Source organism: Vulpes vulpes, chromosome 16, assembly GCF_048418805.1.
Source record: "Vulpes vulpes isolate BD-2025 chromosome 16, VulVul3, whole genome shotgun sequence".
In the NCBI taxonomy this organism is placed as follows: Eukaryota; Metazoa; Chordata; class Mammalia; order Carnivora; family Canidae; genus Vulpes; species Vulpes vulpes.
The window spans coordinates 16367308-16384587 of record NC_132795.1 but is presented as its reverse complement, the minus strand read 5'-3'; the positions used below and the strand labels follow the sequence as shown (position 1 = coordinate 16384587).

The 17280-nt window shown below is 38.5% G+C and overlaps 1 protein-coding gene across 6 annotated transcripts in view; it reads right to left on the bottom strand.

Annotated features, from left to right (window-relative positions):
• INO80D (INO80 complex subunit D) overlaps positions 1-17280 on the bottom strand; it is a 68387-nt gene that overhangs the window by 12334 nt on the left and 38773 nt on the right. For all 6 annotated transcript variants that reach the window (XM_072742135.1, XM_072742136.1, XM_072742134.1 and 3 more), the window contains 5 exons: positions 14953-15177; positions 8958-9067; positions 7236-7369; positions 2479-2696; positions 1602-1759 (listed from right to left, as the gene is read on the bottom strand). In XM_072742135.1, the coding sequence (XP_072598236.1) occupies positions 1602-1759; positions 2479-2696; positions 7236-7369; positions 8958-9067; positions 14953-15177 (845 nt within the window). The remainder of the gene's footprint in view (positions 1-1601; positions 1760-2478; positions 2697-7235; positions 7370-8957; positions 9068-14952; positions 15178-17280) is intronic.

Genomic DNA, 17280 nt, shown 5'->3' with positions numbered 1-17280 from the left:
ATCTGGGTGGCTCAGTCAGTTAAGCATCTGCCTTCGGCTCAGGTCATGATCCCAGAGTCCTGGGATCAAGCCCCATTCAGGCTCTATGCTCATCCTCGCTCTCTCTCTCTCTCTCTTTTTTTTAATAAAGATTTTATTTATTTATTTGACAGAGAGAGTGAGCAAGCAAGCAGAGGCAGAGGAGGAGAAGCAGGCTCCCCCCAGAGCAGGGAGCCCATGTGGGGCTCGATCCCAGGACCCTGGGATCATGACCTGAGCCAAAGGCAGACGCTTAAGCAACTGAGCCACCCAGGTGCCCCTCTCTCTTTGATAAATAAATAAAACCTTTAAAAATCAAAACAAAATAAAACCAGGTGCCTGGGTGACTCAGTCAAATTAAGCATCTGACTCTTGATTTTGATCTCAGGCTTGTGGGATTGAGCCCCGCAGTGGGCTCTGCACTTAGCAGGGAGTCTGCTTGAGACTCTCCCTCCTCTCTCTCTACCCCTCTCCCCTATACATGCCCAAACTCTCTCCCCCAAATAAATAGATCTTTAAGAAAAAATTAAACAAAATGAAATATTGGAATAGAGGAGCTTCCCAGGACTGGACTGGAAGGAAAGAGTGAAATATTAATCTGTAGGACAGGCCTGAAAGGTTGAGCTATCCTGGAACCTGTATCCCATCTTCAATTATTCACAGCACTCCCTAAACTCATCTCACTGAGGCATTAAATTAAGGATTCTAAGCAATACTAACTTAAAATGCATGGTAACTGTCTGACCACACATGGGTTTTTATATAAACTTATGTCAAAATCATTAAAATAGAAGATGTGTCATATTGGTTCAGCCGGGAGACAAAAGGCTGTGTAGGAGTCCCCCTTGGTTCTTCTGCTCTTAAACTCCTTCCTCCAGCCGGAGGGGGGCTGTGGAAGACTGTAATACAGAGATTCATGCGTGCATGTGAGCACAACACTCTGCAATCCGCTCCACTCCCCCATTATCTTTTAAAATGCTTTTGTGTCACCCATTAATCCTGCTCCTCTCACTCTAGTTTTCATAAAACAGAAGCCCTTGGGCTGCTGTTAATTTCATTTCCTATATAAAAAATCTATATATTTGGGAACTTGACTAATCTCCACAAAAATACTGTTTTTAATGGTGAAAGGAACATTCTAAGAGTACAAAAATAGGTTTCCCCTGAAAGCACCAGAGAACTGGTGGGATTAAGCAAACTTTGTTTTGGGAAAATACACTTCAAATGAAGTATAGGGTGAGGTATTAAGATTAGGAGAAATCCTAAAAGGCTTCAATAAACTCAAATTTAAATGTTTTTGTTGAAAAAAATCAAGTAAAATGACTCATTTTAAAGCAACAACATTAAAACCTAACAATCGAATCATTATCTCCTAAGCCTATAGTAATGGTGAACACAAAGTGCACATCCCTGCCTTGTGAAATGGGTAAAATAGCTTTAGCAGCGCTGCATTTGCCATTGACAGTGAAAGACAGTATGTATGAGGAGCACTTCAAGCACATCTCAAAAACACGATTTCCTTTTTTAAAAAACTCATTTAAAAAAACACAAAAACTGGACTTGAATCAAAGTGTTGACCATACCTTCAAAAAAATCAAAATCTTGTAAGTCATCAGGTAGCCGTGGCAGGACGTCTGAAAAGTCCTCCTGGTTCAATTCCAAGTCATGTGGAATGTCAGTGATCTCATTGGCAATGTCATCCGGCAACTCATCAGCACTCAGCTCTGGCGTGGACGGGCTCCTGGGGAAGAGGACACGGTTGGCCTCACCACTCCCCTTTTACCTTCACACCAGTGTCCCAGAAACAAGTTCATCAAACATGAAGATGTGAAAGAAATCCTAACTCAAATGTCTCCTTTTCCTACTTTCAGAGAAGGAAATGTGATAGCAAAAGGAAGATCTCACCATACACAGTCATGTAGTTCTCTGGCTTGTACCCATGTATTAAGACAATCATTTTGAGATAATATGTTTACTTCATTAGTAGAATGAATTACCATTTTGTGTACTGTGTTTTAATACTTTTTAGTAAATTTCAAATCTAGTCAAAATAATAACTTAAAAAAACGAAATAAACAGAAAAAAGGGAAAATGCTTAGCTGAAACAGAAGCCTCATTCATTTGGCTAACCCCTGCCAAAACTGGTAATGCACCAGATTTCTGATGTAATATTTCTGTCAAAACATACATGGGATTTCTGTTAAAACAGAACAATCTGAGAGTAGACAATTAAATTCTTAATTTCAGCATCTGCTTTCTATGTTACAGCCAAAAGCTTTATTTCAGATCTCACTCAATCAAATATCTGGTAGAAATTAGAATGAAAACTACAAAGTCTAGGCTGATCTATCGAATAGCTTCTGTAGCCCAGCCACAAGGCTAGAGAAGAAAGTAAGGCTAAGTGCTCTGAGAGCTATCAGAACATAGAAAGGAAACATAAGCTTTGGTGCTGTCACTGACCGGATCTGGGCAGCCTCCACTGGCAGTGAGACGCTGGTGGGCATGCTGAGGTTTCCTTGGGGCACTGCAGGGGGAATGGGTTTTTGGGGTCGACGAGGTCCACGCCTTCTCTTTTTCTTATGTTTTTTGGTAAGTGCAGGAGGCTTGGTTTTTTTCCTGGGTTTCCTCTGCTGCTGGTGCTGAACTTTACGGGAGCTATCTCCTCTCAAGAAATTATCCTTTAGAATGAAGAAATAGGTATTTTTGAAACTGAGATTGTTTGTGAAAAACCCAACAGCTACCTGAAAAAAAATATATCTCTTAACATTCTATGGAACGCTTAAAACATGCCTACAACTATGCCTAACAATAAGTAAATGAGAAAAAAAGAATTCATTTTTAAATTTAAATCAAATCAATTCAATATATACATACAGTTCATCCCCCACTTAAAGACACCATGAAACTGTAATAGGCCAAGGGAGAGATGTGGGTGGGTAGAAAGGATGGGGAAAAAAAGACAGTGGGATAGGTGTGTAGGGTAAAAATACAATGAATGAAATTGCACTCTAAAAAAACTTACTCTTCCACAGGAAAAACATGAATACAAGTATACTTAAATATACAATGAAAATAGGTCAATAATGACATAAGTACCTTCTATGGGTATATAGAAGGAAAATTAATTATTTTTCGTTTTGTGTGATTAAAAGAAAAGTTGGATTTTAAGTCACAGGGGTGTTATTTCTGGAGAGTCACTTCAGCAGTCAACACAAGATAAACGGCTAAGGGCGATGTGAGCGGGGTATGGAAAAGCAATGCCCCGTAGGCACAGAATTGTCAAGATCTGAGAGCTCCTTGGATGTGGTGAGGATGAAAGGAAGAGAGCACCTGAAGAGGTCTCTGGGGTTTCTAGGTTGGGTGACTGTCAGATGATACCATTTGCTGGAACAGAGTGCAGAGTGGAATAAGGATTCAGAAGAAAAGGTAAGGAGTTCAGTTTGGCTCACAAACAATTTGGGGTATGAAGATTTTCTAGGAGATAGGAAAAAACAGCATGAGGGATAAAGAATGAGATGGACACGTAGCCTCAGAAATCATGACAAAGTAAAGTCCTTCAGATAATTTACACAGGCCAGGGAGATACGGTAGAGAGAGGAGAGAATACAACTGGACTGCAGTTTATAATACGGTTTCAATTAAGTAAGCAGACGTCTGAGAAAGAACCAGCAAGGAAGAACAAGAAATTAACAATATAACCAGTTTTCTTCAGCCACAACCCTTCAATCTGAATATTGCATTTCACTAATTCCAAGATACATATTTTAGTATCTCTGCAATTGAGGTGCCTTTTACAATTGCTGTTGGGCCCAGGGATGGTCACTGTAGCTGGCACTGCCTACATATGTGCAAGGGTGAGAAAAGTTCTTGGTACTATCACTGTTTGAGTCAAGATATGGACATGGTTGGTTTAACACGAAGAGGAAAGAAAAACTGTTGTGTGTGCAAAAAGTTGAGCAACAGGGTATAAAACTGCCATCAGTGAAGCAAATACTCATTATTGAAGACATGACCATGATTCCTTTGTGGGGTTTTTTTGTTTGTTTTTGAGAAAGGAACATAACCACAAAGTAGACAAAGCTGTGTTATAGTTGATGTACATAGACAATACTGCCTTTTCCATGTCAAGGAATTCAGCGGAAACGAAGGAAAGTAATTCAGCATTAGGGAAGATAAAATAATCTATGTCCAATTAAGTCTACAGAAGCGATTTTGATAAATATAAAACAAAAATTATAGGTGACAAGAAATGTACTCACTGTGCTGTGTTTTTCTTATTTCCTGGTGGTATGTAAAACAATTGTGGTTTTTACAATTGACATCACCTTTAATGAATTCAGTAGTAACCCAAAACTAAATACATAAAGAGTACAGACAACAGTATTTGAAAACTAATAATAATCACTAGCATTAAGTTATTAATGCTAGCAAACAAATTCAAGACAAGAAAGAATAAGATTAAAGTATCAATTCAAGAAATCGGAAAGAAGTTTAATATGAGCCAAATACTTGAAATCTAAACACAGACTCAAGTCATAAATGTACAAATTTGTAAAACAAACCAAAAAAAGAAAGGCTATTTCCCAGCCTCTGTAGTTCTCTGGCTCGATACTTGAGGTCTACTTTTATTATATCCACTATGTAATTCAACAAAGAGAGTCTGAGCAACCACCAGTACCATCCAGGCTCTCCCTCTAGGACCAGTACAGATGTTAGGTGAGGGACACTTTGGCCCAAGATACACGTGTCCTACTTTAAAGACACTCCCATATCACCTAATTCTAGTGCTAGGTGTCTGTCTTATTCTCCTAAACTTAAACCTCATAGGCCAACGTTTTTGGTAATGGGCCAGGTACTCCACACAGAACTACCCTCGACTGAGGTTCCACCATGCTCTTGGTAGTCCACCACAAAGCTCCTCTGGAAAACTGGAGCCCCTGCACCCTAGGGCCTTCCCTAATGCCAACTGTTCATTGCTTACGCTATTTGTAAACACGATTCCCTGCCAACTTGCTGTCTCATTCTACTTACATGCCAGGACACTGCCTTTACTAACTTACCATCCATTGTATGGGCTCATACTCATCAAATACCATGTTCTGTGTGCCAGCCTGGACTTCCTGAAGCTTGAGCTTCTTCTACCAATGGCTACTCTGTCCAGTGGAATCTAATTCCAAATTTCAACCTTTCCCAGCCATGTTTCTAACTGTTATTCAGCAATTACTTAATTGAGCATCTGTTTTAAGCACTGAGGATATAGCAATGAACAAAAAATGTTCCTGCTTTTGTAAAATTTACATTTTAGTAGAGGGATACTAGCAATAAACTATTAGTTAATAGTATGATATTAGGCTGATACCAATGTTAGGAAGAAAAGCAAGGTAGAGTATGAGGATAAAAAATGACAGGGTAGGGGCAGCCCAGGTGGCTCAGAAGTTTAGCACTGCCTTCAGCCCAGGGTATGATCCTGGAGTCCTGGGATCGAGTCCCACATAGGGATCCCTGCATGGAGCCTGCTTCTCCCTCTGCCTCTCTCTCTTTCTCTCTGTGTATCTCTCATGAATAAATAAAATCTTAAAAAAAAAAAAAATGACAGGGTAGAGGGGAGGTGGAAGACTTCTTTGATGAAGTGACAACTGATTGAAAACCTGAATGAGGGAGGGAAGGAGGTAGAAATGGAGGAAAAGAACATCCTAGGAAAAGAGAAAAACAAGTGGAAAGCCCATGAGTTGGGGGTGTTGAAGCAGAAGCAAGAAGGCTGATGCTGCTAGAACTCCAGAAATAAGGGGAAGGTACAAGGTGAAGCAGGAGAGATTGCAAAGACCAGATGGGGAATTCTCAAAGGCCATGGTTAAGAATCGTGGATTTGATTCTGGATCTGATGGAAAGCCACTGGAAGGCTCTGACCAGGAAACCAAAATGACCACATGAATATTATCAAAGGTTTGCTCTAATGGGCACATACTATAGATTCCAATTATAAGACATTCTAGAAAATGTAAAATCACAGGGACAGGAAGACAGTGGAGATGGAGGAAGAAGTAGACTGCAGAAGGGGAGCACAAGAGAATTTAGGGTGTTAGTGATATATCTCATTATGAAGTGGTTACAGGACTGTGTGCATTGTCAAACTCAGAACCGTAGACCAAAAACAGTGATTTTTACTGCATATAAACTCAAAGGAAGTGGAACACACACAGCCTACTCTGGCTGGTATGTGAATATGTCCAGGTGGGGTGCATGGCAAGAAGAAGGGAGACCAATTAGGAGACTATTATAGTAATCCAGGCAAAGTTGAACACCAAGGCTAGAATGTACCAGCCAAGCTGGCACAATGTGTTTGGATTCAAGACAGTTTGAAAGTAAAATCAAGAGATCTGTCCAGTTCTTTTCACCCAGTGTGAGTCTCTCACTGTGGGACTGATAGGCTACAGATGTTTGCTATACTCAGCTGTAATTTTTAACTTAAACAGTCCTTGTTATACATTTAGCTGGTTGCAACACCAGGATCACAGCTTATACTATTAAGTCCTGGTCCAATGGCCATTCAGTTACCCTGATGCACCCCTGAAACTGCAAAATGCTTACAGAGGGAAAAAATGGTCTTATTCAGCTTTTTAATACATATACCTTACATACTACCTTGCAAATAGCAGGACTCAGCAAGTATCGGGGTAAAAACAGTAAAAAAGCACTTCTTTTAAGTAATGATAGAATTCAGATAGTCTACTAGTTCAGACATACCTCTCCTTCAAATTCTTCTGAAGGGCTTATGATACATTAACAAAAGCAATAATTAAGTTCAATAGAATTATAGAAATGATTGGTTTTTGGCTGAAACTTCATCAAATATCTAAGACATTCACAGAATTGCATATAAAAAAAGCAAAAAAATCTAAAGAAATGGGGCAAAGAAAGCTTGAAAAACCCGTTAAGTAGTAAGAAAATGTACCTTAATGAGAAGGGAAGTAAAGAATAGGGATAGACAATAAAATAATGAGTAACTACTAAATACCTCCTAGAACATTTAAAAAAAAATGAGGCTATGAAATTAATCCAGTGGCTCATGATCAGCATATATAATATTTTATATACATATTTATATATTAATATATACATTTACACACAGTTTGTACGAAGTTAAGAAATATTTTCTACTGTGGATTGCTATCAGAAGTTTGAAAGCCTCAGCTGCAGAAAATAAAATCTGAACTCACCATTTTTTTGGCATGTTCTTCACACAGAGGGGTCTGGTGTGTAATGTCAAACACGGGCACAGAGCACTGCTGTCCGTCTGCAAACTTGGCCGTGCAACTTGAGAAAAGCTGCTGAGAGCGGTTCAAGAGGATATCTGTGGTTTTCAAAGTTAGGAATATAATGCACTGAAACTCAAATTATTTATTAAGTTTTAAATTTTTATATAAAATCTACTCCTGGAGTACCTGGGTGGCAGAGTCAGTTTAGCACTCGACTCTGGTTTTGACTCAGGTTGTGATTTCAGGGTCGTGGGTTTGAGCCCATCTGGGGCTCCATGCTCAGTGGGGAGTCTACTTGAGATTCTCTCACCTTCTCCCTCTCCCCTGCAGCATGCACAAGCACGCTCTCTCAAAATAAAGAAATTAACCTTTAAGAAAAAAAAAATCTGCTTTTTCCCTTACTTCTATTTGTAAGTAATAAATTTTCTTATCCTTTAAAGCTGAAGGACCAACCCCCACTACTGATATGGGAAATGATCATTGTTGAATTTATCAGAACATATTACTAAAGGAGACTATTTTGCTAAGGGCTCCGAATAGGAGTCTCCTTTATGGACATTCTGATTTTTGTTATTTGGAAAACAGAGGGTTGTTTCCTTCTTAAATACACTATCTCCTAAAAATTCCACTACAATGGTTAGAAAAAAATCACTCTCTTTTAAGGAAAACTTTCACATATAATTCTCATCAAGAATAAAAATTTTAAGATATAATTAAAAAAAGCTCATCTATCCAAATTTGATTTTCCATTTCCCATTTCTAACACAAAATTCAAATTTATAACTTATGAAAAATTACTTTTACATCAAAACTTTACCATTAAAACTGGAACATCACCTTTACTTTGTCAACATTTCTAAGCATCCAAACTTTTAGCTCCTAGCACATTTCCTCAAGACATACTTTACACCCTATCAAGAAGGTACCTTTCTGTTTTACCTTTATGCTTTTATAGTTAAGGCTATTTATAAAACCTTTGCTGTGCAGAAAGGGCTGCTAAAAAAGTTGTGAAAATTTAATGACAAAGAACAGAAAGGAGGGCAAAAAAGTCAAAGATAATAAAGAAGAGCAAGTAATTGCTACTGTATAAATTTTTTAAATGCTACTCAATTTTAAATGTTTAATAAAAGTGAGAGTAATAAGATTTCATAACCAGCCTGAAGCCCTTTACCACAAAGGTTTTCCTCAAGTATATTCTGTCTTAATGTATCTTCTTTCCTAGTCAGTGATGTTTATCTTTCTTTCATTTCAAATCAGCACTGTGCTCCATAAAAAGAAATTATTCCCAGACCAAAAGGCACATTGTGCGTAACTTTCTTGGAAGACTAAAATCAGTTTTTGAATAATAGGACATGATTTCTCCATCAATGAGTGTTATAGTTGCTTCTCACAAGAACCACTGCAAGAACCAGAATTCTTTTAATTTAAGTGATGGCCACGGAAGAAATCTGCTACTTGGTATCGGTTTCGCAGATTCTAATGTAATTCTTGAATAAAGAGTCACAATGACAGAAGCAGAGAAAAAATTATTAGGAAGACATCATGAAAAAGAGAAGTTGTATAAAAATTTTAAACATAAAATAGTTCTGATTATAGAAGTCATTTCCTTGGCTTAAGAATGAAATACTAGCGCCCAATGAGTGAATACTTTTCAATGCACATTCAATTCAGTTAAGAGGATACGCTGGAAACAATGTCTGGTGAATGGAAGGGCTCTGTTAGGGCACCGTTCACCCTTCATGGTTCCACTGCATGCTGCTGGCTCTACCTCCCTCGACTTGGTCCGGCTTATGCTAAGAAAGCAAAGAGAAAAATTAACTTTGAAAAATGCTTTAAGAATCCAGGGCAACTTTTCAGCACTATGTTAGCAGATCGTAACACCAACATTTTACCTATGTTCATCAACTAAAGGTAAATAGGAGTTATAACGACCAGTTCCAGTATTTCCCCAATCTACTGACAAAACAATTATTGTATTATTATCGATTTCAACTATCCCTGTTTTTTTCCTATTTTAAGTGTTATTTCTGGTTCCTTTTACTAAGAGGCAGTGAATAAACAAAAAAGTGATAAAGAACATGAGCCTAGATCAGTCAGGCCTAATTCTGAATCTCAGCTCTACCTCCTCCAGCTGCGTGATCTTGGGCAAGTTACTTAGCCTTGCTTAAGCATCAACTTTTTCACCTATCAAGTGAAGATAAGAGTACTTTTGACTGATAGGTAAGCACCAAAAGATACAACACATCTAAAATACTTATCACATATAGTAGGTAGTATAATACCTAGTAAATGGTCAATGGTTGTTAGTTGCTGGTATTATTATCCTCATTAGATTTTGGTCATGTCAAGCTGCAAAAAACTTGATCTAATATAGGAGGAAGGGGATAATGACCTGCAGAAGTAACTGATTTGCTCTCCAAAATGAACTCACTTTGGATATATTTTTACAACTTTTTATAATATGTGCAACTCCATCTTTCATTAAATGTTATCTCCACTCTGTATATTCAACATTTAAATATTTGATGCATTCACATGGTTCCAGAAACACCAAAGAATAAAAAGTTAGGCAGCCAAGAGTTTCTTTTCTACCCTTGTCCCAATTTGCCAGTTCCCAGTCCTTCTATATTAAGTATTCATTTCACTAGTTAATGGGATCTTTCCATAGTTTTATACAAACATTAAAAAATAAAAATAAACAATAATGAAGTTCTTAGAAGCATAAAACTGTCCTGTTTATTTGACTCTCTTATGCATCACAAACTGGTAGGACTTTACACATGTCTGAGGTAGAAAAAGCATCTACATAATATACTAAAATCGCACGTGGGGCATCAAAATTATCTTTTGAATTGTTTCTGTATCTAAGAATTTCAGTGGAATGATTTATACTGATTAGAAGGTCATATAGAACCCAAATTACATACGAATTTACAGAAAATCTAAACAAAATTTCACTATAACTTTTTTTCTTTTTTTTTTTTTTTTTTTAATTTATTTATGATAGGCACACAGTGTGAGAGAGAGAGAGGCAGAGACACAGGCAGAGGGAGAAGCAGGCTCCATGCACCGGGAGCCCGATGTGGGATTCGATCCCGGGTCTCCAGGATCGCGCCCTGGGCCAAAGGCAGGCGCCAAACCGCTGCGCCACCCAGGGATCCCTCACTATAACTTTCATATACATAGTAAATGCAAACAGAGAACCAGGAGCTGCCATCAAAGTTGCTTTAACTAAGAGTTCTGGGAAAAAAAAAAAAAAGTAAGTTCTGCAAGATACATCAGAATCACAAGAGCTGGGAAGTGAGCCATTAAGTTAGGTCTGTAAAAAGGATACACAATTTCAAATGAAGCTGTACTATTGCAGCAGTTTATCCCATTCTCTTGGTCTAGATTAAATAGAAGGCAGTTCTCTATATTGAATGGATTATTTTTGTGGGACACTTCAGTAATCTGTTCAGCCATCTATCAAGCCTAGCGTATAACACATTACCTCATTTTTATCTAACCTAGACTTCAGAGGGAACTACCGGTTTCATTTTGTAAAACTGATGATATGTTCCAACTCAACAATCTTTCTCTTAAACAGTAAAATAAACTCAGTCAGAATTTCAATACCCCCCCTGGATAATTGAGGTAAAAATGCCTGATGTTAGATTTTATTATCCAAATAATCCCAACAAAACAAAGGGAGAATTTACCAAAACATTTTGATGTTTTTTAATGTGAAAACATCTACTACAAGGTTCCCTTTTGTATGATTAGATCCTCTCCCTTCACAATAGTTTCTACACAAACAACACTAGCCTCTGCAGGATTGTTGGCTACAAGATACTCAGATTTGAGTTTATATACTTAACCTATTTCAGTGGCTTATTCCACATATTCACCAATATATATGACAAAGCTATTAGATGAGAAAGAAAAATGTTACTCAGTTTATATTCAAACTGTATGTTAAAGAATATCTATTAAAAAGCAGTCATTAAAGTTTTAACTTGTAAAACATTTAAAAGCAACTTTTTAAATGTCTTTTGAGGGGTGCCTGGGTGGCTCAGCGGTTGAGCATCTGACTTTGACTTGGCGTGATCCCGGGGTCCTGGGATCGAATCCCACATCGGGCTTCCTGCAGGGAGCCTGCTTCTGCCTATGTCTCTGCCTCTTTCTCTCATGAATAAAAGAAACCAAAATCTTAAAAAAAAAAAAAAAAAAAAAAAAAAGTCTTTTGTGAAATTAGTCTTTGAAAGCAAAAATATCAAATAGCTGACAGCTGATTTTTTGAGCCTAAAATATAAAGTACTACACTACCAATCACCAACAAATGATTTTGGTTCACTGTTAAACGATTATCAGGGAGGCACTGGGCAATAAACCTTTTATTAAACATGAGTGACATAACCAAATGACAACAAATAAATTTGAGAACTGAGTATTAGAGTTCACCTTGGTATCTGTTTAGTAATTTAGTTATCATGAAATTTTTTTTTCCCCCAAATCACTGATGATGGTTTGGGAAATGTTTTGAAAAAAAGCAGGAGTGTAAAAAAAAAAAAAAAGGGGGGGGGGAGGATCCCTGGGTGGCGCAGCAGTTTGGCGCCTGCCTTTGGCCCAGGGCGCGATCCTGGAGACCCGGGATCGAATCCCACATCGGGCTCCCAGTGCATGGAGCCTGCTTCTCCCTCTGCCTGTGTCTCTGCCTCTCTCTCTTTCTCTCACTGTGACTATCCTAAATAAATAAAAATTAAAAAAAAAATTAAAAAATTAAAAAAATTAAAAAAAAGAAAAAAGAAAAAAAGCAGGAGTGTGTGGTAGGGGATTGATTCTGCCGGTTAAAAATCATAGATAAATACAGTTTTCTACACAAATACCAAATTGTCTCAAACTCAAAAGAGTACAGTCCCTTACTTACACCTTTGACAAGGTCATAATAATATACTAGATTCAATGTACACAATCAATGCTCTACATACAGATTGCTTCAAGCTGGACAAAACGAAGTCTCTACTGAAATTGTACACTTGAAAGCCTTAACTAACATAAATGTTAGGTATCATTATTTTAAAACCTATGTCAAATCAGTGAATTCTTTCAAATAGAGAACAAGTGTCTCTTCACTTATTTAATTCTATCCATTTATTCATCAATGCTAGAGATTAAAAAAAAAGTACATTGCTCCTGCCCTCACAAAAATGACTGTCTAGCTTGGGGCGCCTGGGTGGCTCTGTTGGTTGAGCATCTGTCTTCAGCTCGGATCATGATCTCAGGATCCTGGGATCCAGCCTGGCGTGGGGCTCCCTGCTCAGCGGGGAGTCTTTCTCTCTCTGCTGGCCGCCCCCCATTCCCCGCTGCTTGTATTCTCTCTCTCAAATAAATAAAATCTTAAAAAAAAAAAAAAAAAAAGATGACTGTCTAGCCTGACAGAAATATTAATATACAATTCTACAATGAAGCAGAGTACAGAGCACAACAGGCACATATAAGAGGGTATCCTAACATAGGGGAACCTGGGAATGTTTCTCTGAGAAAATAAATCTCTCAGTAAATAAGCTAATACTTAAAAGATGTTCTAGAATAGACACTACCTTCTCCCCTACACAGGAGTGGGGGCTCCTAGAGTGAGGGAATATACTGCAGGCAGCAATCATTATGTAGGCATATTAGATCACATACAAAGTTTCAAACAACTCTGAATATGCCAAGCAACAGAAAATTCTTAAGGGCATAGTAGTTTTTAATATATGCATTTGAAAAACAGGTTATTCTTTTTATGACAAATATAATGAACACCGAAATACAGAAAAGCAAACTGAAATTTCAAAAATATCTGCTAAAAAATATGATCAGTAGCTATAAAACAAAGGTTATCTTTTTTTAGTTTTGTTTTAAACCCTCTCACTCTGATTCGTGATCACTATACAAAAATTAGAACAAACAGACTACTTATTTTTTTTTTTTACTTTATCAATAATACCACCCTTTAGAGATAGCCACTGCTAATATTTTGGTATATAAGCTCCTAAAAATGTGTGTGTGTATGTGTGTGTATACCTGAAGGCTGTTATGTGAAAAAAAAAAAAAAAAGTGTGAAACAATAAACTCCATAAAGAACTATGCCTTCTAAATTGTAAAATTATTTCTTTAATTAAATATGAATATATTTTGGAATATTTCAATCCAATTAAGCTAGTATTTTTAAAAGGTACATAACCTAAATAAGTAATTATTTAGTCTTCACCACCTAATTTCCAAAATGGTAATAACACCATAATTTCTTCACTGAAAAATCAAATAACTCTAAATACCCAATATATGGAATTTTAGTCAAGGAAATAGTACACACACATTAAAAATCATGTTTTCATAATAATTTCTAAGAACATAGGGGGATAGCTATAATATATTTTTAAGGGAAAAAAACTGGACACAGCTGTTAAAGTATACAGACCCAGTTTTACTTAAATACATACATAAAACAGAAACAGTCCAAGGACTGACGTCATATTATAAAGCCATTAAAAGCCATGTTTTAAAGAATTATTACAATGAGAAAAACGTCATATTCCAATATTAAATGGAAAAAAGGAGAAAATATATTATGCACATGGCTTGACCTCAATTTTGCGCTTTAATACATAAGCATGGCTCACTGGGGATTCCTTACACACGCATACATACACGAAGAAAAAAAGACTAGAAGGAAACAATCAAAATGCTCATAGTACTCATTCTCGGTTTTGTGCAGTGATATCGTGGAAATGTCTCCCTTCTTTATGTTCTATTTTTTCAAATTTATAACAAGCAAATACCTGGATTACAAACAGAAAAGATTCCCCCCCCCCCAAAAGAAATGCAATGTAGTATTCTGAAGACAGAAAATACACTAGAAAGAAAACTTTAAAATAATTTAAGAAATCTAAAATACTACTTCTGTAGTAAAACAAAACAAAAACCCCAACAACTATAAATATTACTTCTAATACATGAAATTTTTAAGCATTGTTATCTTTTTAAAGACAGGTAACATTCCCAAATACGTTACTGAATAAATTCTAGTCAAACTCTGGCAAAATAACAGCCAGGCTTTTACTGACAGCTTGTGGCGCTGTTCTTCTGCACATGTGTAGAACTTTATCTGAGCCACAAACCCAAAATGCCAACGCCTGATTATTTCAGGCTTAAACGCCCACTGCCCACTGTGTCTCAACGATGCCCTCGAAACACACAGAAAACGCAGGCGCCTGGGTGGCTCCGCGACTCACTGCTTGAGTGTCTGCCTCTGGCCCAGGGCTTGACCCCAGGGTCTTGGATCGAGTCCCGCGTCGGGCTCCCTGCGTGGAGCCTGCTTCTCCCACTATCTGTCTGTGCCTCTCTCTCTCTCTCTCATGAATAAATTTTTTTTAAAGATTTTATTTATTCATGAGAGACACACAGAGACGCACACAGAGAGAGGCAGAGACACAGGCAGAGGGAGAAGCAGGCTCCATGCAGGGAGCCCGACGCGAAACTCGATCCCAGGTCTCCAGGATCACGCCCTGGGCTGAAGGCGGCGCTAAACCGCGGAGCCACCTGGGCTGCCCAATAAATTTTTTAAAAATCTTAAACAAAACAAAACAAAACAAAACAACACAAACCCACAAATACAGAGAGCCGAGGCGAGGTGCCGAGAGGCGGCTGCGCTCACCTGGTGCGGCGGCACGCCGCTCTGCGCAGGTCCTGCATCAGCTGCCCAGTGCTCTCGGGCTCCCGGCTGGCCGCCTGCAGCAGGGCTTTCCTAAACGTGTGCCGGCATTTCTTTTGACGCGATTCTGCCCGTTCCAGGCGGCAGAGGTGCTTATATTTCTGCTGAAAGTAAGTGCAAAGTTGGGTCACCCTGGAGCTCCTACTCTCCGTATCATCGTCATCTGACCTGGAAAGCGCAGGGAGAGAAGTAAGAAACCGATTAAAAGTTAGGCTGAGTGGGGGGGGCGGGTGAGGAAGCTGGTCGGGTGCAAAGGGGTTAAAATCTGTGGCAGGTGACCACCAATGTCACCAAGGAGGGGCTTTCCAGAGCTGAAGGCAAGTACGGTATGTCAACAATAAATAAGGCAGCAGAGACCACCCAATGCCTTCAGATGCTTCCCTTGCTCCGCATGTCACAGTTAAAATACTTCATACATCAGGCTCTTCTGAATTTTAAGAGACTAGGGGGTTCTCAGGAAGAAAATCATTCCTTTACCTTTGCTGACTACAAAGTCTGAGTAAATGACAGGGCAGGGATGAGGAAACACTCAGCATCATTTCATTAAAGAGAGGTCGTACCAGAAATAGAGCACTGAATTCCACCAGTGTCTTATCAAAGAGCTGCCCTTTCAGATGTACTGGCTTTAACTACCCTTTTCTTGCCAGGCACTTACAGAATGTGGGTTGTAATCATTCTCGAGTATTTATTATTATTATTATTGTTTTTATTTTTAACACAGGAGATACCTTAAACAACACCGCATACTCCAGGGATTACACAGAGGTGGCTGTGCATCATGCTACTGTGACCAACTGGCGGACCGCACTAGAGTGCTACCTTGAAAAGATGCTGAGACCACGTCTAGACTCCACGAGAGAGTCAATGGTTAGTCACCATGTCTGCCCCCAGTGAGATTACAAAGGTCACTTTTTTATGGAATAAATGTAATCTCACTTTTTACTGTTAAGGATAATATACACTAGACTTGAAAACTGGTGTTATTTTACCTTCTTTAAATGGCACACACGTGATACTACCAACCATATACTACCAATCTTCTGTAAATCATTGCTTGGTTTCTCTCAACTTTGTTAAGTGGTTTCATTCTCTTTTCCTTCAGAATAGCCCATATAGGTTACTTCGCAAACTTCTGGTCTAAAAAATAAGTCCTAAGAAGTATTTCTCTTCAGTAGAGTGACTACTACAAATATACCAACTGAAGGCTCTTACTTCAATCTTTTCATTTATTTAGCATTCAACATTTGCTGTATGTCTACTATGTTGAGTACTATAAAGGAGAAAAAAATTTAAGCGGCTTACAATGCAGTTTAGACAAGATAAACACATTGCCAAAGTTAAACAATTCAAAAGATTGAATCAGTAACTAAAACCGTGGAGCAGGCTGCCTGAGGATTCAAGTATCTGACCTTCCATTAGAAAAATCTAGGAGCTTTTCACACTTTGAGATCTACTGAACCAGAATTTCCATGGAATGGGACCCAGGAATCTTTATTTTGAATTGTTCCCCGAAGTCCCATAGCAGGTTTTCATTTGGGAATTCTAGTCGAGCCAGGAGGTACTATAAATAACCTTTGATGTGAGGCAGAGAACAATAAGTGACAGAGAGAGGTACAGATATGGCTAAAGTGCTACTGAAGTTCACTAGCAAGACTGCAGGATGAGGGGCTTTGTAGAGGAGATGCCAACAGAACTGAACTGTCGGGACCCCTGGGTGGCTCAGTGGTTGAGCGTGTCTGCCTTTGGCCCAGGGCATGACCCCGGGGTCCTGGGATCGAGTCCTGTATCAGGCTCCCCAAAGGGAGCCTGCTTGCCTGCTTCTCCCTCTGCCTATGTCTCTGCCTCTCTCTCTTTGTGTCTCTCATGAATAAATAAAATCTTAAAAAAAAGAGAAAAGAACTGAATCATCAAGAGGGTGTAGAATTTGAAGAGAAGAAAAAGGATGTCTTACAAGGATAAAGGAATACAAGGCTGGCTTCAGAGACGGACAGGTAACACAAGTACTAAGTAGCTCGCTTTGGCTAAGATGTGGCTGGTGCACGTAAGTGAATGACGGCGGGTAAGGAGAACTTTCTAAACCTAAACACCAGATGAAAGAGTTTAATCTTTATTCTACTGGTGGTGGAGAACTTCAGTTTGAAAACAATAGATAACACTAATAGAGCCATGCGTGAGAAAGATTACGCCGTCATCAGGTAGAAATGAGGAAGAGGAAAAAAAAAAGAAATGAGGAAGAGACAGGGAAGAGGGCACGGAGGAAATCATAAAACT